The sequence below is a fragment of the Emydura macquarii genome, unplaced genomic scaffold (assembly GCF_026122565.2).
Source record: "Emydura macquarii macquarii isolate MOO-44397 ecotype Brisbane River unplaced genomic scaffold, CSIRO-AGI_Emac_v2 contig_1551, whole genome shotgun sequence".
NCBI classification, from domain to species: domain Eukaryota; kingdom Metazoa; phylum Chordata; order Testudines; family Chelidae; genus Emydura; species Emydura macquarii.
In genome coordinates this window covers 11,596,146-11,621,398 of record NW_027131688.1, presented here as the reverse complement: position 1 = coordinate 11,621,398, position 25,253 = coordinate 11,596,146, and the positions used below count along the sequence as shown (strand labels likewise).

Here is a 25,253-nt window from a genome sequence, read left to right as displayed (position 1 = left end):
TAAAGTTCTCTTATTTTTAAGATTCCTTGGAGTAACTGAACCCTCTCTCTCTCACCCTATACCCCAGAAGCCCAGATGCCTTTTCCGTAGCAGTTTGCAACCCAATAAATACTTTCAATTCACCTTCTTTTATAAAAACGGAGTTTATTCATTAAAGGCTACAAATTGCTACTGAAAGAGCAGCTTAAAAACACTGTCTCAACAAACATGCACAAAAATGTACAAGATTGGCAGACTGTAAGTGAGGAACATCAGGCCGCAAGTTACATAAAAACAAGTTTTTACAATAACTTAAGACCTCTAAAGGCGATTTTTTTTTTTTTTCAAATTTCATTTCAGTGAAAAGTAAAAAAAACCACTATCAAAAACCCCAAAACATTCCAATCCAATGCAGTGTTGAAAAACACAAATGAAAGGCTGTGCTAATGTATGAAAAACACAAACTGAGACATGAAATGGAAAATGTCTATAAACTAAAGTGAGAAAAAGAGAGAAATAAAAGGCTTGAACAAAAAAACAATTTTGGTTTAAAAAAATAATTTAAAACTCTAATCTAAGATATTTTAGTAACATTGGTGAGGCTCCACCCCCCCACTGTCCTCCTCCAAATATATGTTAACTCAACTGTGCCTCTTAAATGTGGAATAGGTTAGAAGATTTTATAGTGTGTCTTGGGTTATAAGTCACTTGCTTGCCTTTTTTTCATTTCAAGTTGCAAGAAAATGAGTCACTGTTTATAAATTTTAACTAAGTAGAATCCTGTACTTAAATTTTGTATAGAAAGATCTTAATGTATGATTGAATAATGCCCACATAAAAAATTTGTGTCACAAGTTTTACATGTTTTCCAATACAACACTATTAAGAGTATTCTATTACTCACAATTTGGAATCTGCAAAAGATCGAACTAAACACTGATCCTTTTTCACTGTGATGTCATCATTACAGCTGGGAGATATTACCTGAAGTTTCAAATAAAACACATTGCTTTCAAGAGTTACTATTCTTCTTGCTAAAAAAAGTAAGACTGTATAAATGCTTTCCACTTTCTTTTATTGCTATTTCCAGTTCTAGAAAACGCAACAGCATTTAGGTTTTTTTATACTCTATTTTTGTTGTAAAATCTTGCAATGAACAACTTCTTCATAAATATTTGACCAAGGGTGAGCTGCCTAACTAGCACCATGCCCACCATTGTAAATATTCATGTGACAATCCAGGAAGTTTCAATCATCTACCTTCTTAGATGTCAATAATAAAGTGCAGGTGTACTCTGAAAAGCTATTCTATAGATGGCTTTGTAAATTCCATGTTATTCATTCAATAGTTTTTCAGATCAAACTTGCTCAGACTACAATTTTTCAAAAATCACCCACACGCACAGTGCCATCGTCCCACCCTTCCCTCATCCCAACTTCTAGTCTTTCATATTAAAGCTGGGAGCTGACAGTCAAGCTTCCTTTTTTCTGGTTTATGTGTGATCCCCAATATTAAAGTTTCTACAAGGGAACTTAAGTAAATAATACTGTTGATAAAGTGAACCAGAACTCCTGCACAGTAGCATTAACTCTGTAGGATTAAATGGTAGTTGAGGAGAGGGGACACACTTATTTGTATCACAAAAGTAAACAACTCTGAATATACGTAAAGAATACGAAGGTTATGATTTTAGAGTCTGTTTTTCAGCCGTAGCTGCTTCTTAAGGTCTAGAGCAACATTAACACAAAATCCTGGCCCCATTAAAATCAATTGTTTTGTCATTCACTTCAATGGGGCCAGGATTTCACACCAGACTGAATTCACAGATTCCTACTTCTTGGTTAGCTAAGAGAACAATTTCTAGCAATTTCACCTCCGAGTTAAACTGTTAGAACAATTTTTGCTTAATGAATGACCAAAATGGAGCACTAACCTACAGTCAGAAAATATGGAACAATAGTTCATATTTCGATGAACAGAGATCTACTGTCCTGAAAGAGATGCATACTGACAGGCTTTTAGTAAATCTTGACATGCACCTCAGAGGTCGTCCGTATCTACTTATTAGAGTAAAGTACACTGATAAGGACATACTTGCAACAGAAAAACATACATGTGTATACAATTAACCTGTTTTCCGAGTTGCACCCAAGAAGTCAGTTGTTTAAATTAAGTTAACCCATTGTGACAGGTGGTCTCTTTCCAGTTAGTTCCTGAAAAGCAGCACCAGGTAGCCAGAGTTAATGCAGACTCATTCACCTACAGTAAATCTAACAGGGTAACATTAGAGTCAGTGAGCAAAATGTCCCAATTCAATACTTTCATTAAAGTGTTTATATGTACGTATATATGGTATTCTTGACGTAAGGAGACAACATGCATACACTTAACTGGTCAGTCCAGAACTACAAAAATATATTGCTAAAGTTTCCTTTGATGCACTTTTTTTTTTTTTTTGGTGTTCTAGGACTTTTCTCCATTCTTAAATTAAAGATTCAAGAGCAATAAAACACCATGATTATTTTACGTTTCACTGGAGTATGTCATTTGTAATCAGAACTATTCCAAGTCCAACTATTACAAAATGAAAACATCCTAGTGCCCAATCCCTTCTGTTCATGCCACTGAACAGTTAATTTGTCAACTTTTTTTAAAATACACTAATATGCAGAGCATATTTATGCATTTTATATGGCAGTTTATACATTTTAAACAAAGAAAAAGGATTAGATTCCACTGTAGATTAAAATAAGAATCAGGTTAAGAAATTTGGTTTTAAATTTCCAACAGGTAGTGGTTCTAATAGAGCTGATTTTGTTGAAAGATCAATATTACAAAAAATAAAACAAAAAACAGATTTTTTTTTAAAGTATAGCGTTTTACTGCACTCAGAGCCATAAACCTGATATAAAAGTTTAAATACTTCTGAGAATATTTATTTTTCAATTGTTCATGTAAATTGTAAAAAAAACAAAACAAAACGTATATTCTGCACAAGCGGGCTGCCAAAAGAAATCTGGGGTTTGACTGCTATCCCCCTATTCCCAAGTCTTCCTCAGGAGCTGCAAGGTCTGCAAGTAGTGCTGTTCAGGAATAAAGGGAGGTAGGAGCTATAGTGTGAAGTCACAAGAGTAAGGTTCTGACACACATTCAAAGCACCCTCTCACTGGCCCCCCCCTCCAATAAATAAATCCCAAAACATAGTATTCTGAAGGCATTATCTGTGGACATCCTCATCATTTGTTACTTACCAAAGCTGGATACCAGTCAGTCTTCACAGAACAAGAAATTACACTCACAACTTTGCCAAGCAATTCATCATTAAGACGTCTCTTATCTTCCTCTTCCTCTTCACTACTTTCTTCCTCTTTTTCATCTTCAGTGCTAGAGGATTAAACATACAATATTTTAAACAGCCTTAGTCTGAAGACAAGAATTGTGAGGAAATATAACTCATAACCAGTATTTTACTGCTGTTCTTAGAAACTAGCTTTTAAAAGCAAAAATTTGAACTTGAAAACAAAATAGTTAAAAAGCATAAATTAAGCAAAAGGCATTTAATTTGCAGAAGTTCCTCTGTGCTCACAATTTTATTTTTTTATTATTTTGTACTGCAGTAGCACCTGGGAGCCCCAATCATGGAACAGGACTCCATTGTGCTAGGTCTTGTACAAACACAGAATAAAGATCGTCCCTGCCCCAAAGAGCTTACAAACCTGAAGCTTCTAGATGTACCGTTTGACCTGTTTAAATGCCTAAGCAGGTTAAAAATCCTAGATTTACTCATATACAAAAAAGTTTCAGCTTGGTAAAGTTTAAAGGGATTACATTTTAAAGATACTACCTGACAAGATGACCTGTTTTCAAATATATGCTGGGAATAGAATACATGCCAAAATAATGACTGTTTCATCCCTCCTACATCACTCTTTTTTAGTCATTTAAGGCCAGATCCTGTCTGATTTGCTCATGAATAGCCCCATTGAAATTCTAGGGCTATCAGGCTTTAGCAAAGAACAATAAGCTAACAGAGTAGAATATATAGGATTATAAAAACTCACACAGGAAGAGAAGACCGCCTTCCTCTGTTGGTTTTCTTCCCAATTACTGGCGTTCCAAAGTGCTCTGGATTTGTTAGTGGAAGTTGGTCAAGCGTCTAGAATAAGATGGGAAAATAAGTCAGCTTGCTATTTTTCCACAATGTAAAGACTTAACATTCCAGCTTCAAGAAAAGTTCACATCGCCCTACCTCACTTTCTGCAAAGTGTCTCTCCCCCTTCAAGCACAATGAAGTTCGTCTCAACGTCCTCTCGTCTCCATCATCAAAAACTAGAATGAAGACAAAGATAATAAGATTTGCAAATGTAACAAAATGGCCAGTTTGCTATTCAAAATCATTATTTAACTAATCCTCCAAAATACGCCCCTGAAGATTTAAAGTTCTTTGGTTCACAAATGGAAAGAAGTCTCGCAGCCAAGATCTGGTCCAAGAGCAGCCAAACATTCCAGCACATGGATTCAAAGTCACTGCAAAAACCAGGCTGTCAGCTGCAACAATCTCAGGGTTTGTCATCTCTCTTATCAATACGCTGCACTACTACAGACCACAGATACTGGATGCCTGCCAATTATCATTCTCAACCAACATCCCCAGCTGTGTTGAAACACCCAATTATTTCTGATATATGCTGGGCCAGTCTCCCAACTCTGTTTCTGTTGCCATGGGAAACTGGAAGCAGGCAACTGTCCACTTGTATACTCTGTGGTGAAATGTTGCTCGTGGGCAGACAAATACACATGGAAGTTTCTGCTACAACATAAAATACAGTGCTACAGATATGAGACAAGCCAGAAGCCCATACGTGGTAGTCTGGCCATCTCTGTTCTAGTCCCTAATGGATATTTTGTTCACCTCACAAAAATCACATATAATCAGAATCAAGTTATCTAAATTTGTAACATAGGACGAGGAAAAACCTAGAAAATAACAATGAAGCTGTTAAAAACCTGGACTCAGGTACGCTGGCAGATATATAAAGAACAGCTTGTGCTCCTCCTGGTTTTAGCCAATCCTGTCATCCCACCCCTATTAAAATAAAGTGCACAACTTCTTCCAAAAGAGGGAATTTTACCTCTAAGGTAGTTTTTAAGATTGTAAACAGCTTAATGTCTATGACTCAGTGTATATTTTAATTTAATTAAAAGGCATAAATCACTAACTAAAGTTTGAAGTAGACTGTATACATTTTGCATTCAGAGGTCCTGATGCTAAAAATCAGACCATCTAAGCAAATCCTTGTGCGCGTTCAGAGACATTCTGATTTCAAAGTGACACTTCCCTGATCGAAGGGATACATGAGCATAGATTCAATTGCAGGATATGCATTCTGTATTTACATTATTAGGAAGAGGTTGTCTATTCCATAGCCAATATGTACCATACAGTCTGGACATGTTTGCTTCATTAGTGTGATAACTGTGGCATCCCTTTTACAAGAAAAATCTCTCAGGCTAACATGAATACAATATATTTGTGTTGCTAGAAATTCAATATATTTACAGCAAGATATAAAGTAAAATTTGTAATTTAAATTATTCCTCTGTAATTCTAGTTTGCCAACCAAAAAAAGAAAAGAAAGCATCCTGTTCTAACAGCCTAATTTAAAGCTAGAAACTGCAAGAGTAACTAGAAATAAAGAGCAGACTATGTAAGCAGTACCTTAGCAGGCCTACTAAGCTTTATAATGTGTGTAACTGTAGTTTCCCAACTGAGCTACTTTGGAAGAGGTTATCCAATTGATTCAGCTTGTTATACTAGTTCACAAAAACTACTATTAGTTTTAAAACAGTAGGCAATCCTGCTTCCTAACTACCTCCCAATAACCTTTCTCAAAACTATTAAAATATAAAATTGTTAGACAGTAATTACAAGTCATATGACTTAAGTTTGCACATATTTTCATTAATGTAATCTATTTTAAAAGTTTGAGTTTGATTACCTAGTTTTCCTGAAAAGCCACTGTGAACGTTTTGCTCTTTGACTTTCACATTATTTCTTATCAGTTTTTTCATTATTTCTTTTTTTTTTTTTTTTTTTTTTTTTTTGCAGCAATCAATGTTACTTTCATTGTGCAAACAAGGCCTTAGTCCTTCACCATCTCTCCTCCCTCTCACCAGATTCTACATGGAAGTCAAAATGCAGAATTTGTAGAAGTAATCATTTCTGGGGCAAGAGAGTGATGTTCAGGCTAAGATAACTTCACTGCAGCAACAAGCAGGACATGACAGTGGATTGCAAGAGAGAAAGTACACCTAATTTTTCTGATATTTTGGAAGTTAGATTTTTAGAAAGAAAATATCTCTAACAAGTTTTGATGTAGAAAAAAAGGAAAATTCCAAGCTCTATATAGGACATTACCTACACACCATTTAAAGTATGTTGCTCGCTAACCGTTTAATTAAGAATGCTGGATTTCTCTGGATCCCATGCCAAACGTTCATAAACCAGAATATTTGTTGATTTTTAATATCACAAGACTAAACCCAGATGATTGAGAGAGCTTCCATATTTTATTTTTAGGGGATAGTACAGGATGCTCGTTTAAGGTTCTGCGGCCGTACAAAAGAAATCCTATTTCCTTCCTAAACACATCACACTAATCCTCCAATTAACTGCTCAGCTTTCATTTTACTGTGAAGACCAATAACATCTTAACATCCATCAAGAACAAAAAATCCTAAATGGTTAAATACTGAGCAAAATATAACAAGTACATAATACAATATAGTTTATTTCATTAAAAATACACTTAGGCAGCTTGCAACGAAAATAGGAAATAATATGCTAAAGAGGTCTTTCCTCAGCTAGGATCAAATCTCTCATTTAACATGTGGCTCAGAAACTCAAATAATCCATCCGTATTTCCTTCTAATAGGACAGTCAAGTGTTATCAAAACTAATTTCTCTCAGAACTTCAAATTTCTCTTTAATGGGCAGAAGAGCAAAACTTCTCCCATACTCTTACAGGTGGAAGTAGTGAGGATAATTAACACTATTAGGGAGATCTGAATGTCCGTCCCATCCCCCATCACCTCCTACAGACCTTCTCTACTGCCTCTATAACCCTCCCTAGCCATTCACCTCCTTTCACCACAAACCTGAACAAAGCCAAGACTCTCCTGTCTAATGTCTTGCAGGTAGTCCTCTCCTTGCAAGGCTTGGTATCTGCCATTTTGCAAACCCTGGTGCCAGCTACAAAAGTGGCTCCTTCTAGCATCACTGTTTGTCTCTTACAAAAGGGAGGGAATCATACTGTGCAAGCTGCCGGGGGAGACAGAGTGAACAGGCACTAGGACATTCAGTAACAACAGCAGCTGAAACATGGTGGGGCTAAGAGAGTCAAGACCCCTCCACATTACCCCCACCTCCGTGCAATGAAGAAAAGGGTAGTAAAGAGAGCCATTATCTCTGAAGGGATAAAATTCTTTGTCCAGCACTCCTTTTCCTCATCTCCCTTCCACACATGGGCCAATTGGAGCAGATAGCTCTGCACGTCATAAAGGAAAGGTGGAAGAATATGAATTTTAAGCCGTCCTTCCTGAACTCTAGCAGGCCAAGCAACTGGCATAAGAGTTAAGCAAGAGTGGGGAGAAAACGTGTCTGTTCAGCCACCATGTAGGATTCTCCTGCCTGGGAGCAGAGGAAATACAGGGCAGGCTTAAGAATGCATGATCCCTTCAGGTTAATTAAAGCCCCAAGTTCAAGCTCCATTTTTATTCTGTTTCTGCATACCTAGAAGGTTTTTCAAACTAAAAGAACAATTAATGTTCAAGTAATTTGACTACAAACATATATAAACAAAACTTAAAGATGTATGATATGAGGTCTCTCTCTATTCCTAGCTGTGGCTATCCCCACATAAAGGCTGCTGAACAACATGCACAGAGGATGTTTTTAGACAGTTATTACAAGACTATTTTAAAACACCTAATTTAATAGTTGTAGACTGGAGGGAAATAGTGTCCCAAAGAATTATTGATACTTACAAAATCCTTTAAAATACTACTGGAGAGATGACAAACAGTTCAATTTTTTTAAACTTTTTTTTTTTTTGGTGGGGGGTGTGAGGGGAAGTGGGGTGAAAAAAGGGACTTTTTTTTTAAAAAAAGGGTCACATTTATTAAATTACTTTGAGGGCAAAATAAGAGATTTCCTTTGCTCTCATAGGAGTTTCTGTAAATATAAAAATGTACAGATCATTCCACAAACATAAGAATAAACAAAGGATGCTAGCCCACAAGCACAGGCACTCCAGAGTAGGACTTTTTTGTGGATCAGACCAATGGCCCATATAATCGAGACCATACATGGACGATCCAGAGGAAAGGACAAAGTTTCCATTAATGCACCAAAGCGTGCAATACTATACATTGAGGAGAGATTTTTCCCTACTCCAACTGCTGATCAAGTCACACAATGAAGTAGGAGAAAGAACAACTCCTTGACTGCAGAAGTTATTCTTAAAAAATGCCCTTTCATTTACATATTACAGTAAAGGGTAAACAGAAGCACATATCCAACATTCTCAATACCTTAAAAAACAAACAACCTCCCCCCCCTCCCCACTTCCACTATATCCCCCTCACTGTTTTCTCTAAACTGAATAGCCATGATTTTAATCTCTCTTCTTTTTATAATCTACTTCACATGCAGCATTCTTCAAATTAAAGCCTCCCTAAAAATGACATTTTAATATAGCTCTTGAAGGTTTCAAATAGCCTTTTCAGAGTACAGCATCAAGGCTCCATAAATTAAGGACTCCTTGAATATCAGGTGACAGGACAGCCTGCAACAGTTCGACTGGCTCAGTAGCACTTCGATCCCATGGTAATGGGCATGGCAAAAGAACTTAAGAAGATGCATACCAAGACTACCCCATATGCTTGGACCAGGTTGTAAGTTTCATTACTTGTAGACCTGGAATAAAATAGGAAAGTCTGCAATTTAGCTCTTAAGTCTATTTTTATTAATACCAAGAAAATAGAAACTAAAATTGTTCAAGTAATTTTGAATAATGTATAGTAGGCCCTTTATGATTTTTTTTTAAAAATCGGTTACATTTGAATAGTTAAGGATACTAGTCAAAATTCTCTTAATGGTGTAACTCCAGCCACATCTATAGTGCCACACCAGCAGAGAATTTGGCCCACTATAATCTACAATGTCATAAGTAAAAATTAAAACAAAAAACAAAAACAAACCCCCCACAAAAAACTCTGCCCCTCCAATGGAACCAATACGAAAAAGCAGAAAACCCATGAGAGGCACCACGCCTTAATGTCAGCAGGGGCTATGCATGCCCTTACTGGAGAGGCATGGTATGCCAGTGGACTTCTGCAAAAAATAGTTCTTGAAATAGCCAGAGATCAATACAATGGATACTGATCGGGGGAGACAACTAGAGAGGAGGTAATGTCTAGGCAATGCTCTGGCAAGAAGTCTTCCCCTCCAAGATGTGGCTGAGAAGCAGGATGTTGGTGGGATTCCTTCCAGGTTTTTGTCCCTTATTCAGGATTTCACTCCTCCTACTGAGCCTCTGACTGGAAGCCACAATATGAAGCCCCTCTCCATATTCTCTCAAAGCTTCCTGGCTACTGTGAAAGTCTTTGGTATACTGCTATATCCACATCTCTACGTGGGGTCCTCTTTGAGAATAGCACTGAAGCTACTTTCAAGCACCAAGAGTGAAACAGACATGAGTTTTACAAGTTCCGTTGCTTCCCAACAAGTTCTGAATAGCAGCAATAAAAGACACTGGTCAGTTTTTAAATCTGTAAAAGCCTGAAAAAGCTAAGACAGCAACAGAACTGCACATCTGCAGACATACTATAAGAAAACAGTACTGCATTGGTTTCCATTATGTTTTCTTTACAACGGTTAAGGGCTAGAAAATTGTTTTCTCTTTAACAAAAGCTTAGATAGATAATCTAGACGTGAACTAATCTGGTCCCACTACTTAACAGGGAAAACTTCTTATTCAGCACTAGTGAATAGGTTCTTCAAGCCATGATGATAACAGCATTATCGTGGCAGGCATTTCTGCACTTTTGGGCCTCCTATGAAACCAATCCTGACTATAGGAATGGCCCTGAAAGTACAGCAGTTATTTCCTTGATTTATGATTGCAGTTTTCAGTTAACTGTATGAGATTTAAAAAAAAAAAGTTATAAGAACTCTCACCAGCAATTGTGAGGAAGCTAATCAGTAGATAAGATAAAATGTAACCAACCATGTGGTAAGTTCTTTTTTTTTTTAAAAAAAACAGATTCCATGACACCAATGCACCCATAATGACCTTGTAATAGTTACAATATTATTTCTTTGTTAAGCATGCTCAGCATGCTCACTGTTATCAAGGCAAGGCAGTATTGTATGAGACATGTCCAGGGAAGAATGATCATTGATACAGCACCTGCTCACTGACTTCAAACCCAACAAGTTATGTTACTGTTACATAATGCAAGGAAGGATACATTCCACAGCAAGTCAACATTTTACTATCATTTCTCTCTTCTTCCATTAAAAATAAGCTATCACGGTAGTAAAAGTGGGTACTGATATTAATAGGAAAATAACATCCTATCCATTTGTTGTGCCAACATGTAATATACATTTGTTTTCAGTAACTAATTGACAAAGTCACAATTTAAGACCTTACTAAATGCTTTACTACCTAACAGTGGCATTTGAAGATTTCAAATCAATTTTTTATTAGAAAAATGTGTGTTCTTATTTCTTCACCTCCAGAGTCAGTACTGATGGTTCAAGAGCTACACAACCCAAAAGATAGTTGTTGAATGGGATTCACCTCAGTATCAAGCCAACTCTATAAGTAAGTTTTTATCAATAGCAAGATGAAGGTCTGCATTGCACTGGTCTACAGACAGTACCATACAAAAAAAAAAGAGGAACAGATTATTCTAGAGATCAGAGAAACCATAAAAGTGAAAAAACCAACTTTGAGACGGTAAGGACACTGTCGACTTAAACAAAAATATAATTTCAGTCTGAAATTGCTTTTACTTGGATGATACTCATAACAATAGCAAAATAATTATAACAAAAGAGATTAGTGAAAAAAAAATCTATTTTTCCCACTTGGTTTACTGTGCATATTCAAAAGCCCTTTGCATAACAGTGTATTTCATCATTTCCCCTTTATACTCAGTCACAATACCCAAACAAACATCCCAAAACCATGAGTTTATAACCAGTCAGAAACACTATCAACTTAATCAGTTACAAGTAACGGTTCACTTTGTGTCCATAAAGAAGCTTTCCTGACATCACGTCTATGTTTGTTCAGCTACATGCTGCCTAACCATTTGTATAAATGCAAGCTGGGCAAATCTGGGCAGTTTTCCCATAGTACTTTACTAGGGTTTACAATACCTGGATGACATACACACATAGAAGAAGCACATGGCACAATGCATCTGTGGTATCTCACTATACAGAAGGCTACGAAGAAGAATGATTGTTCAAACTAGGTTAGAAGACAGAGAGACGGCCATGGCTTTTAGCATGGAAACACTTGGCTGACCCTGGCCATATTAATAGTTTTAATCATTTTGTGTATGGACACAAACCAGTTTTAGAACCATGCCATTAACAGTTTACAAACTTGGGTCAAAGTAGTAGTGGGGGACAAGGCCTAAGTCAGTCTCCTCTGTTAGTATGAGTCTTTCACATAGCATTCAAAATAAAAAATAATTTAAAGATAGGTAAATGTGAATGTAAATCAAAAGAGTTAGCAGGGGGTCTCGGGGCCTGTTTAGTTCCCGAAACTACTTTGAAGTCTTTTTGAGAATGACAATTTTCAAGTTGACTGTGTCCCTGTAATATGGAAAAGTTGTGAACTAGATAATTACAATCTTCTTTTCTGTAATATACCCTATGTGGGATACCACACTTTATCACAGCCAAGACAGAAGTCTGCATGTGCTCGATTTGGATGTATTATGCGTAGCTGGAAAGAAGAAAGAGGAATATAAGCATTTTTAATTCAATGGTTTTCTAACAGATTAAGACAAACTATAAAAGGAGAAAAATGACTGCCTTTACATGAAGTGCTTCAGATGAAGCCCACAGCTGCCACAACCCAACATTTATGTTCCTTTCTACTCTGAACTGCATAAAAAGGGCCTAACTTTGGAGGGGAAATCCTGCTGAAAACTGCATATCTTTCTCACTAAAGATGGAAGGCAGAAAAATAAAGATAGAAGTAGTAGTAATGTACGAGAGTGATGAAAAATAATAAGCCAACATCCTGCCTTCCCCTCCACGCCATTTCCCTGAAAAAAAAAAAAAAAACAAAAACAAAAAACAAGCTCACAATCCTCACTTATTAGAAGAGTTAGGAAAAGCAAGGTAAGAGGTTTGATGCTTTTTTTTTTTTAATTGCAGATAAGGGTAAGTTATACTTTTTAAAAAACCTTTAAAAAGAAATCTAGGCCTATAGATTTTGTTAAATTTTCTTGAGGATTCTGTTACCAGAAAGGTGTATTCACAGACAGAATAAATTGTTTTCTTTTGATGGGCCACAAAGAACACTCTGTCCTTCTATTCCCTACTACAAAAAGGCTACTATAACAGCAGTAGTTTAGTTGCTTGTGTAATGGCTGCAATTATTGCTTTCCACTAGAGGGCTTTATCTGGAGACTCAAGCCACTTCAATACTTTACAGAAGTAGCACAAGACATCCAGAATAAGGAACATGTAGACTTTTTCCACTTCCTGATCTGCTGGAACTCAGGTAATGTACCTGGGCACTGGGAAAAGGAGAAGAAATTATCATTAGGAGCTCCATGAACAACTCATTCTGGATTTTTAACAGAATATCACTGACTTCTAGCATCACACCCATCCCCCACCCTGAATATTCCTTGAAAGAGAGCAAAAGGACAGATATTAACAACTCTTGAGGGAGCATAAGAGCATACCCTCTAGGTAAGCAAACAGCACAATACAGGATGAGTACAAACGCATTTCACTGAGGTCTGTGAACAAGAAATAAGTAGTCTTTCATACCCAGACACTGCTTTTAACTTCAGTTACTATTTCACATTTACAGAAACATGTTTCCTCTTATAGAATGTTATAATATAACTTTTTAATGTCGAAGGCTAGGTCCCAAATTAATCATAATCATCTCAATTTTGCCATTGGCAGCTTTTGGCAAAAACACCAGTGGATCCTTCGTGTAGTTTTTTCAAATCATCATCCTTTCAGAGGCCTATTTCAATATTTAATATTCAAGTTAATATTGGAAAATTTGTGGATGAAACACAGTATAAGAATAAGCCTTAGTTCTAAAATGGCTTGGATGAAAACAGATCTGATAGGTTGAAGACTATTTAAATCTATATAATTAACCCCTATTGATAATATACAGCATACACGGAGCCTATAAATCGTCTTCAAAAAACACAACAATACTGCACCAAATTTGTAATCCTTTAAAAGAAGCTTTTAAAAAATTAAGTCTAGCTGTTTGTTTTCCAAAGTACTAGAATTGCTGCCACTGCCACCTCATTATGATGAGACTGGGGAGTGATGGTAAAAGGTTGGTGTGCAACTGAGACGCTTTCTAGAGACTGTTAAACTTTTTCTCCAGATCTCTTGTGTTTCTCCCCCCAAAAAAATATCTATGCTTTGAGTAGGCAATCCAATTCTAAAATTCCAACATCACTCTATCTCTGCTATGCCACCATTAACTAGATCAAGACTTTCAATGCAGAGGTGGCTCCATGGTAGGAACAATTAAAATAAAGCTCCACTTGATCATTTCTAAACAGCCTTTTAATCTATTTAGAGCAGAGCAGTACCATTCTAATAGCTAAAACAATTATTTCTAAAAAGTGCTTTATCTTCATTGTTGCTATATCAATATCAAGGGCTCTAATCAGAGATGGTGGCAACAAAATAACTTAGTCTAGAGCTACTATAATACAGTGAGCATTTTCAGCATGGATTGGCTCACTTTACAACACTGAGCAAGTAATTTAGGCCAAAATTGTTTCAACTATCCACTAATTCTTTTTTTTTTTTTTTGGATGTCAATCTGAACATTGGACCAGATTTTCAAATGTGCTGATAACTAGCAATCCTTAAAGACAGGCACTAGGTGTCTCAAAACATACACCCAAAAAATTATGTACCAAGTTAGTGGACATTTTTGACAATTTTTGTCTTAATCTGTGTGTTTTATCAGCTGTCCTGTTTTTCCAAAAGGGGTTAATACTTGCCTTTGTGTTTTCAGATCTTTGGACAAATGGCATGTAAGAGGAAAATAGATTAGAATGGGAAAAGCATAGACAATTTCGACACAAGCTTTCCATAGTGCTCTACCTCTGAAACTTGACCTGGATCTGGTAGGGACTTCTAAAGTGAACAGGTTGTTTAGTCCCCATGTCCATTCAATTCTTGGTCTTTGTTTAAAGAGCCAGCAAGAGTGCTAAATATTATAGCTTAGTCCCATTAACTAGGAAATGGAGTCCAACTCAGTGCACAGAAGTTACTGTACACACCATCTTTTTGTTCATTACCAACCCAACGTAGATTGGACTTAGAGATGAAAGGTTTTATGTCATTACTATTTCTCTGAGTTACTATGTTCCCCTGTTTTTAAGTGTTAAACTGACTATTTTATTAGAAATCAACATTTCACAACGTATGCACTTTGGTCAACTTTACCTCTGGTTTGCAAACTGACAAATGCTTACCCTCTCTGTCATGTATTATTGTTCACTCACAAAAGTGCCCTTAGATGGTGTTAAGTCAAGAGCACACAATTAGACAAACTGGAAGTCCATTAAGTTTACACTCTACCTTGCTTTTACAGTCTTAGATATGAACAGTATTATAGAACACCAAATGTAAGCATAACATGTAACTAAGTACTAAAAGATGTAGAGTTCTGAATTATGCCAAAACTCTGTCATTTTTGCAGACCTATGTTTAAAGCAACAAGTTTAAGCTTTAAGGGGGAGTTAAACTTTCGCTGCAGGAAACCCTAAATAAGAGTTCATACTCTGTAGGCAATATATTAATTTGCTGTACTCTACCTGGTAAATCCTCCCTTGTCCACATTTATTTAAAGCAGCAGGTAATATAAATATATAAATAAAACCATTTTCGTATATTTAAATATACAATTCCATGTGTCTATCTGAAGCATTACACCTTCATACATGAATAAAAAGGAAAGGATCATACCATGTATGCTCAGTATGATGCGAGTGTCCAGCAGTGATTTGTTAACTCCAAGCAAAGTTTCTTTAAAAACAAGGCAATTTTTTTATTCCCTATTCAAAACTACCTGCACATCATAGCAAATTTCAACTTTTGAGTGGTTATATCAAAGAATTTGAAAACATGCACAAGCAAAAGTCATCTGCAGAATTTGACAGCTGAAAACTCCTTTCCCTCTTATATCATCAACTAATTCTGCTAAGCTTTTTTTTTTTTGGCAGGAGAGTAGGAGACAGAGATAAGTTTTCAAACTTATATTCTTCTGGAACCATTTGTTTGATGAAACAAATAGTTACAGCCCAAAATGCAGTTTGTATTAAATTTATCAATCTAAAAAGAAGAATTTAGAACAGAAATATCAACTATAACTGAAACACTGTTAGCGCAACAATATATTTCTTCTTCCTTCAACACTGGAAAGAAAATCTCTAAACCAACAAAAATCAAAATTAAAGTCTGCAGTGTCCTTTGCTTGCTATGCTGTATCACAGCATTGCACTAAACTGATGAATATGGCTCTAGTTCCCACAATTAAAAACTCCTAAATTAATCACTCCTTCCCCCACAGCCTGGACCACCACACACATGCATCTAGTAGAATTATACCAGCTTATGCTACATTCCTGAAGCAGAAAACAAACAGCAGTGGAGACGGTCAACTTAAAACTAGCTAGCTGGTTCAGATCCATAGGCTCACAATGATATTATCATGAGATATTAAATCATGGATATCAATGGACCTATCCTGCTCCCGCTAAGGTCAACATGAAAACTCCTGTTTATTTCAATGCAAACCAAACTGAGCTTAAGCCATTGCTTCTTCATCTCCCAAATAAAAGGGGTCCATTAATAATTAAGGTAACAGACACATGAATGCTATACGGTAGAACTCTACTTCAAATTCTTTAGTATTCTGTTAAAAGCATTTCAATGATCTCATCGCCACTACTGCAAAAGTTAACAGACAAGGAAATGGGACCTGTGAATTTAAACATTCAAGAATTAATTTCAAAAGCACAGAAGTAACATGTACAAGTTCCATCAAGTAAAGAGATGACTACCACTCATGCAACTCTAGAAATACAACCCTCACTATCCCCAGTTTTTCTGGGAGAGGGAGGCACACAATAAGGGCTGGTATTTGCAAGGGTGTTTGATTTGAGTTAGTACTGTATTTTTTGATTGGCATCTCTAGTTGGTTATTTTCTGATTTCAGGGAAGTTGATAGTTTTTTATGTAATTATACTTTTAATGCTGTGTCAGACACCTAGAGACCAAACTATGCAATTTTATTAAATAATCCAAAATAAATAAAGTTACCTCTACAATTAACCTAGGTATGGCTTGATATCCAGTTTCATGGAATCCTCATTCTGTGTGACTAGCCATGATTTTACTTGATTTATTTCAAATGATTGGTTATCTATCCCTAAAATGAAAGCAAAACCTTCTTCTACCTGTTCTTTTAAGATTTAATTCCTTGAAAGGAAATACTATCAAGATGAAATCTAATCATTTCAAACAAAAAGGAGTTAAATTATAATTTCAAGGTGCTACACTTTTCTCTATTCTTTTAAAAATGTTTTTTCTCCCTAGTTGCTTTTTGTAAAACACTTACCACGTAAACAGGGAAAATGTCTCAGTATATAGGAGAACAATTGAAATTCTCTATATATACACAAAGTCTTAAAAGCACATGTAAACAAACTAGAAATATACAAAACATATTTTTTCACTAATCTCTGGAGTCACTTGTAACAACAGTAGGTAACAAAATTTTCAGACAGCAGTGGGATTTAAGCATGCCCTTTCAAAATCAAAATTAAACAATTTTGTCTTCTAAGTAGTGAAATTGTATCAATATGCATCTATTTGACCAACAGAGACTTGATCGTACAAGCAAGATATCAGAATCCATAGGCTTTTCTATTGTGCTCGTAACAACAGTACCTGAACACCAGACAATGAATTTATCCTTACAACACCTGTGAAGAAGTCAGTGTAAGCTTGAAAACTTGTCTCTCTCACCAACAGAAGTGAACCCAATAAAAGATATTACCTCACCCGCCTTGTCTCCTGAACACCTCTCTAAAACATGCAGTGATTGTTTTCTTAGTTGTAAAATGAAGATGATAAACACACAGAGCGTTAAGTGACTTGCCAAAGGTCACACCAAAAGTCTAACAGAGCCAGATCTTTAGTCCCTGTCTTGTGCCTTAATTACAAAGCCAGTTTAAACCAATGGAAAAATATATGGTACCAAAAAACACATAAGTTACATTGCTACTCACCTACAGTATACCAGCTGGCATCTGTCAATTTGTTGATTACAGCTTCTTGAAAGGATCCATCAGGCATCTTGGTTTCAACAATTGCACCAACCTGTTATAATAATTTTGAAGTATTTTATATATTATATGCACTTATAGTCCCAGATTCATGGACTGGAGATAAAACATACCAATCCTTCCAGAGAGGTTGGGGGGAGGGGAGGAAGAAACTAATTTAAGTTTCACTACCTTGTGAAATGCATGCATTGGTTACAAAGCCTCCAAAGTGAAAAATCATTAGCCAAATCATGTTTTATTCTGACTTGGTTTTAGTTAGCAGTAGAGGGGAAAGGGCAGTGAAATTAGTGTATTGGGATCACTTGTATTGTAACAAAAGGTAAGATTCAAATTTTTTTCATGAAAAATGTTAATAAAATGCCATGGCAGAGGTGCAGGAAAACAAGGATATGTCATGGAAAGGAGAACAGAGTAGTGGGGGTGGACAGTGAGCCCACCCCACACACACTCCACAGCAGTAGCTCCTATCCTACAGGGCTGGGCTTGGCTCCCTGCATTGAGTGTTGCAGGTGGACACAGTGCCAGTCAAAATTGGCTCTGTCTCCATATGCACAGGGGTAGACACACCAAACCTGAGTGGTGTTGCGACCACGTGGGCCAACTTGCAAAGCCCAAAGTGGAAAGATGCCGCTGCTGCAGTAATCATAGACTTTATTCAAATTTGTTAGTCTTTAAAGTGCTACAGAACTCTCCTTGTTTTTGCTGTATACAGACTAACACGGCTACCCCTCTGGAACTGTGAGCACAGTGATCTCCATGCCAAAATCCTAGCCTGAACAAGAGTTATTAACAATAATAAACATCATGCCAAATCAAAATGTTAGATTAGTGGTTTAGATTTAATCTTTACAGTTAAACAGTATTAGTAGTGGTATATGTGTCTATAGTACAAGAAAATCAAGGTTTTATTATTACAAACATTTACTCTTTGAACTCAAACATCAAGTAGAAGATTTTCACAAAAGCAGGTACCCATGCCTTCGAGGTAGCAGCAGAAGAGTGAAGGAAAAAGGAAAGGAAAAAACCCCAAGCAAACAAACAAGCAGTACCCTGTATAAGGCCACTTTTGCACGGAGTATTTTATATTAGTCACCTGTTCTAATAGTTCCTGAGTGAACTGAATATACAACTGGTTTGGAATATGCACACAGCAATCTTGTTTACTCCTTTCTAATGTTTGTATTTTGCTTGACACAGCTGACTTTTCCCAATTTATGTCTAAAGTATTTACAGAAACAGTCTTGCCTGCAATAATGTTTCCATACAAACTCTGCTAAAGGCATAGGGGTAAACATCTTTTGAAAACTAAAATATTAGCTAATAAGGATAATTACTCATTCAGGGCCTGATCCAAAATCCACAGTAGCCAATGGGAGTTTTTCCATTGACTTCAACGGACTTTGGATTAGATGTTCAATGAAAAGGGGTCTAAATTTAAAATAATTACAATTTAATTATACATTTGAAAAACATGCTGCATACATACTCTTAAAGGTCCTTTGACTTGGTCATCTTGCACTAACTGAGTTGAGTTATCCTGTTTCAGGATCACCTGAAAAATATTTTATAAACAGATACATACATTTTACTTTCATACTACCAAGAAGCATGTACAATAATCCCAATGACAACATCTAAAAAGTTAGACAATACAACCCTTATCTACCAAAGTCTCTAATATTATTTAATACAAACAATATGACAGAGTTTGAATTTATGAAGAGCCCAGGTGCCGTCTGATTTACCAACTAAATACCATCCATTCAATACCCAACCTGATGAATCAGTTAGCAGTAAAGAGGGCATCTCACCTAAATCAAATCTTAATAATACCAAGAAAGAAACGTACAATTTTTTATACAATTATAAGGTTGGACAATAACACAATCCTGGCTTTACCTGCAATGGGCCACTAAACTAGAGGCTTAAGAGTTATACTTCTCTCTTCACATCAACCGTAGCACTCGCTATTAACAAAGCCCCTGTATTTCCAGGGCAGAGAATTTCCCACAGAATCCACTCTTTCCTGCAGTTGTAATCCAAAACTTAAGAGCTTGTCTACATGGTAACATGAACCAAAATAACTTAAATCAGTTGTAATTCACACCTTTAGTTATTTTGGTGCAAGTTAGAATGTGGACATTCCTTAGAGTGCCCACACACAGACTTGCACACTAAAGGTGTGATTTTAAACCAACTTAGTTTTTTTTAATTCCAGTTACTGTGTATATGAACCCTAAGCTTTCCTTCCACAAAAATTATACTTTAGCCCTCGTGGTTATGAAGACAACCTAGAAAATACGGACTGAAAGTAAACTAATGTAGTGATGTTTGCCAGAGCCTGCAGAGAGACTGTAAACAGGAACTTCAAGACATGTAGACAGAGGTCGTTCATTTCCGTGGGCTGTTAACTTTGAAATTTAAAAATGAATGTTAGATGTCAATATATTTAATTTTTTTTACTGCTGATCATTTTAATAGAAACATCTAGCTAATGTGTTTATCCTACAATTCCCAAATGCTTCCCACTTCTCTGCAGGGGCCTAGAGTCACAACTATTCCCTCCCCATCTATCAAAATCTCCAACTTCCTCCCAAAAACTACTATGCATTTATTCTTTGCCAATATAAAAATCTGTGGCAAGGACATAAACTACAGTTAATATTAAAAGTGACACAGGAGCTACTGTACAGGTTGTATTATTGATTTTCTTATTTAAGGTATATGCAAGCATACCCTTGTGCTTGTGAAAAGCCCTACTGAACTCAGTGGGACTTGACTTAGACACAAGGTGTGCCTACATGCACTCAAATGCAAGATCAGGCTTAACTAATTAAAAATGTCAAATTTTAAAATTTAAATGAGATAGCAGAAGAATTTTGAGTCTGTTACAGCAACATTAGAGATCCCAGGGACCATTACAGTGGAGTACACAGGGCCTTGACTATGATCCAAGGGGAAAAAACTCACACCTCAAAATAGTCTAAACAAACAGTTTGTGGACCAGTAGAACCAGGCTCAGGATCATGGAAAACGGCCGTCAGACCAAGAAAGTGGAATCCACTGCATTCTATAACAATACCCTCATTCAAACAGATAAAAAAAGCACCACCAAAACCCCATAATTTGCCTGTTGGTGACAAGGCAGGAAGAGATTTGTTTTGAAATTCAGGGAAGATACTTTGATATGCAGTGATGAGGTCCATATTAAATAGAAATCAAAGTACAAAAGCACATGGAAACTAAGATGTATACTAAAAAAAAGAACTGATTTCATCTAAATTTTTTTTGTCACTGTAACAGCTCATATACAGTGATACCTGAATGGTAAGCTAGAAGGTAGGAAGTGGGAAGACACTGAAAGAACAAAGTGCAAAGTAAATTTTTGGATCTACTCTGAATGTTATGTTAACATGTTTGTTTGGACAGTTTCATTCTTGCGTTCCATCTTTTATAAAAGCATGTTAAAAAAAAAGAAAGAAGGGATTTAAAAGGAACGCCAAAACCAAAAATTTTTTTCCTGTATCAATGTACGCTAAACATTAGTACAATCCTTGCCTAGGAAAGGGATTGCACAGAAATTTCATATAACTATTACTCCTTGCTTTAAAACAAATGTAAGCAAATGTTTTAAACTAGCAGACATCTCATGGACAACTCTGAAAAATTCTATGGAAATAATTTTCATCTCTTCTTTACTTCCTAGCTATAAAAGACTGAGGATGTCTGCATGACACAGAATCTTTGCTTCTGAAAATTCTCTCTCCTGTTTCTTATTGCTCACCTAAAGCCATAATCCTCTATTATGGCATCAACATTGATTGCTGTGGAACTTATGCAGTCACAAACAGATTATAACTGGAAATGAGAAATAAGTAGCAAGAGCAGATAAAGTTATTTAAAGAACTATTTTTATGCTAGTACCCCCGAAAGAAAAAATATCTAAATATGACTAACATAATTGCACAAATATAGAATAACTTTAAAAAAATATATCTATAGCTCTGTATAACCATAAAATTAGTGTAAGGGATATGATTTTCCTTGACAACCCTTTAATATTTTCAATACGTTTTCTAATAAAAAAAAGCAATGACAGCAGTAACACGAATGTCATAAATTTCACCTTGACTTTCACCAGCCTTTTCACTGTCTTAATCTTTGCCTCACAAAAGGCACCACGGTACTTGGCACTGACATCAGTCCCCACTGTTAGGTAGGCAGGCTCATCTGCTGCCTAACAAATGAGAATAAATTAGAACAAGGTTTAGTCTTCACAAAAGTATATTTTGTTAAAAAAAATTACTGTATTTAACTGCTGCATCATCACATATTCAAGTGTATATATATATATATCCAAAGTTTAGTCCTACTGACCATGTCTTAATTAGGTCATAAATGATGATTTATGGTACTTTCCACTACTGCAGACAGCCTAATCTATACAAGAAGATGTGATATATGCTAAAATCTAGCAGGTCAACTCTTTAGTAATAGTGTCCCTTGATTTTGCTCCAATTAAATACATGGAGTACACCAAGTGTTTTTTCCAGATATGCATAGTACCTTGGTAAAAATGTGTATAACATTTTAACCATATTTAAAGTTTCGTTGAACAAGAATTGTTTCTGAACAAAACCCACTAAAAATGAGTACATTGATACTGTTGCAACAGATGTCAAGAATATTATTTATAAACAATATACATATCTGGAATAAAGCAATTTTTCAACGAACCACAGTGTAAGAAAAGTGAATGGTACAGATTTTTCCTACTTAATTATTTTTATGTCCCCATTTTGCAAGAATGTAGAAATACAATTTAAAATAGTAACATTTTAAAAAAAACCAAGTAACTGATGAAAAACGAATAAGAATGAGCCAATGGTTATGGGTTGTAGCATTATTTGCATCATACACACATCCTTATGAGCCAAAGAAATAAATCAGCTTTGCCAGTAAATTTCAGCATATTGGGCTGGCTAATTAGCTTACATCACTTTGAGTTTATAGATACATTTTTTTGCTTCAGGAATGTTGATCCCCAATTTTATCAGCCTGACTGTTGTCTCAGATATACCAGTTCAATAACCTCAAAGAGAACTAAAGCATATGCTTACAGAGGGGAAAAGATCCACATAAAGATGAAGATAATTTGAATACATTCCTATAAACAGTACAAAACGAAAGTGATTTTTCAACTTGAATGGAGCTATATCTCAATTACAAAATTTATACAATAACCATAACTGATCCTTCCTTTATGTACTGAAAAACATCAAAAAAAAAGTGTTCTATGGTTTTCTTTACATCAGATTTTCAGAAGGAAAAACAGCAAAAGATCTACAGAAAGTTTGCTATAACTTTTCAAACAAACAGATTAAATGTTATTTTTCCTCCTTTCTGAAGATTAATTTTTCCTGAAAAATGTGTACAAGTTTACCATTTTTAAGAACATTTGCCTGAATCTGGATGTTATTATTTTACTTTTTTTTTTAAATTTGGCTTTTATAACTATCAATAAACTCATGTTAGGTTACTATATTAAAAACAACTACAGTGAAATAGCAAATCAATACATGCAATGAAATATTTTGTGTTCCATCTTTTTTTTTTTTTTCATTTCTGCATCCAAAAAATGTTTCCTTCCATATAACTTCTGCAATTATTAAACCTTTGCTCTGCAAAAACTGAAACAGCCAAAGAAGGAGAAAAGCTACAGTCAACACAGGAAGTATTTAAAGATAGTAACCCAAATGACAAGAAGTCAAAGGCATCCTATGCTTTCAGAATGGTGTTACTGCACAGGAGAGAGACGGATGAGCTGCCCTTCAGTAAGAAAGAAATGGGATTTCATTCCATTCAACATGTGCTGATTTCCACAGCCAACTTTATTATGCTGTTGTTCAATGAAGATACATTGATTAAAAATGAAACCAATCAAGTGATTGGTGCAGAGAGAGGAGAAAGAGCACGAATGCTTCCTCCACTTCTCATTGACGGAGCTGGACAAACTTACCTTCATCTTTGAAGGTTATTTGAGGGATTCCAGCTCAAAGATTTCTCTTGACCCCAACTATACAGAAAAAAGCTATAAAACAAGAGAAGGAAGATAATCAAACACATCGGTATGCATGTGAATTTGTTAAAAGGAAACATCTTGATCTTGGGAGAGCCTAAGTCAGCTAGGAGCATATGGTAGATTTTTAAACACACCCCTCTACACTGTGTACACACACACACCCCTCAAACCTACAAGCACACCCACCCCTTACATCTCTAAAGCATTCCCTCCACAGGATGCCTCTAAGCCCCACTTACTGCCCTTCACGTGCAACTGGAGGGGGACAGGGAGAAGTGCTGGAAAGGCCTTGCTGGGGACAAGTGGTCCCTCGGAGGTCTGGGGGAGAAGCTGCTGCTACCTCCTTCTCCTTCCCGCTTCGGCTGCCTCCTGCTCCTCCTCAGCCCCTCGGTGTGTCAGGTCGCCATTGCTCCCTCTGCCTTTGCACCATGTCAGGCAAGAAGAGGCTCCTCACGCACACACACACACACACACAACGCAGGCAAAAAAAAAAAAATTAAAAATTAAAAAAAATAACTGCTCACAGCCCAGCTGCTGGGACCAGGGCAGCTCCTGCGCAGGAGAGACAGAGCCCTTTGCCACCTCCTTCCCCTCTCAACTTTCTCAAGCACGAGAAGAGACATTAGTTAGGAAGGACCCTCCAGTCCTCCCCTCCTCCCCCCCAGGCTTTAAACTGGGAGGAAGAGAGAAGTTAGACCAGCGCTACTCCACACCCCCCTGCCTCCCCAACTACCCTCCAGCCCCCTCCCCCACCCCTCCTGCCTCCCCAACACCACCGCTGCCAGGGGGTGGCCCGCAGCAGCAGCCAGCCCCCCAGCTGGGGGAGGGCCCCTCGCCCACTGAGGCGGGGAGCCGGGTCCCCGTGCCCTCTGAAGCTGAACAGGGAAGGGAGGCAAGACACGGGAGGGGGCCTGAGGGCGGGACGAGGGGGAACCTGCCGCAACCTCCCCCCCCCAGTCCCCGAGAGAGCTGACGGGGGCGTTCCCCTGTCCGGGAGACGAGGCGTCCCTGTCCTCGCTGCCGCGCAGAGGGGTCCCTGACCAGAGAAGGGAGGGCAGGAGAGGAAGCGCCGGTCACCGCGCTGAGGGAGGGGGGGGGGAGGTGGAGTTCGGCGGGCGAGCAGAGTCCCCGTCCCCTCTGAGGGGGAGCGAGCGGGGCGCCTGCCTCCTGCGTGACGGGGTGGGGAGAGCCCCGGTCCCCGCCAGTGAAGGGCTGCGGGGGATCCCGCTCCCCCTCCCCCGGGACGGCAGCGGAGTTGCAGCAGCTGAGCCGCTCACTGCCCTGCAGCCGCTGCCGCCGCTGCTTCTTCCCCTACCTTGAAACTCGGAGCCAAGTGGGGATCGGCTGCGAGCCCGGCCCCGCTCGCGGCAGGCGCCTCAGAGAGAGCCTCGGTGGCGGCAGTGGTGGTGGCGGCGGCGGCGGCAGCGACGGCCCCGCTCCACCCCCCTCCCAGCCCGACTCGCACCGAATCACCCCCAGCGATCAGCCAAATAACAAGCTGTTGAGCAGCATCTGCCCTGCTCGAACTCC

General features: G+C 37.5%; 1 protein-coding gene across 4 annotated transcripts in view; it reads right to left on the bottom strand.

Annotated features, from left to right (window-relative positions):
• ARID4A (AT-rich interaction domain 4A) overlaps positions 1-25,174 on the bottom strand; it is a 79,631-nt gene extending 54,457 nt beyond the window's left edge. For 3 of the 4 annotated variants that reach the window (XM_067554869.1, XM_067554871.1, XM_067554872.1), the window contains exons 1-9: positions 25,039-25,174; positions 23,661-23,732; positions 21,768-21,878; positions 19,128-19,193; positions 17,585-17,675; positions 4,230-4,309; positions 4,042-4,136; positions 3,232-3,364; positions 884-963 (exon numbers count right to left, since the gene is read on the bottom strand). In XM_067554869.1, coding sequence (XP_067410970.1) covers positions 884-963; positions 3,232-3,364; positions 4,042-4,136; positions 4,230-4,309; positions 17,585-17,675; positions 19,128-19,193; positions 21,768-21,878; positions 23,661-23,666 — 662 coding nt within the window. In that variant the 5' untranslated portion in view covers positions 23,667-23,732; positions 25,039-25,174. Of the gene's footprint in view, positions 1-883; positions 964-3,231; positions 3,365-4,041; positions 4,137-4,229; positions 4,310-17,584; positions 17,676-19,127; positions 19,194-21,767; positions 21,879-23,660; positions 23,733-24,063; positions 24,081-25,038 lie in introns of those variants that run through there. The other variant, XM_067554870.1, reaches the window with a different exon arrangement.
• Between the last annotated feature and the right edge of the window lie 79 nt (positions 25,175-25,253).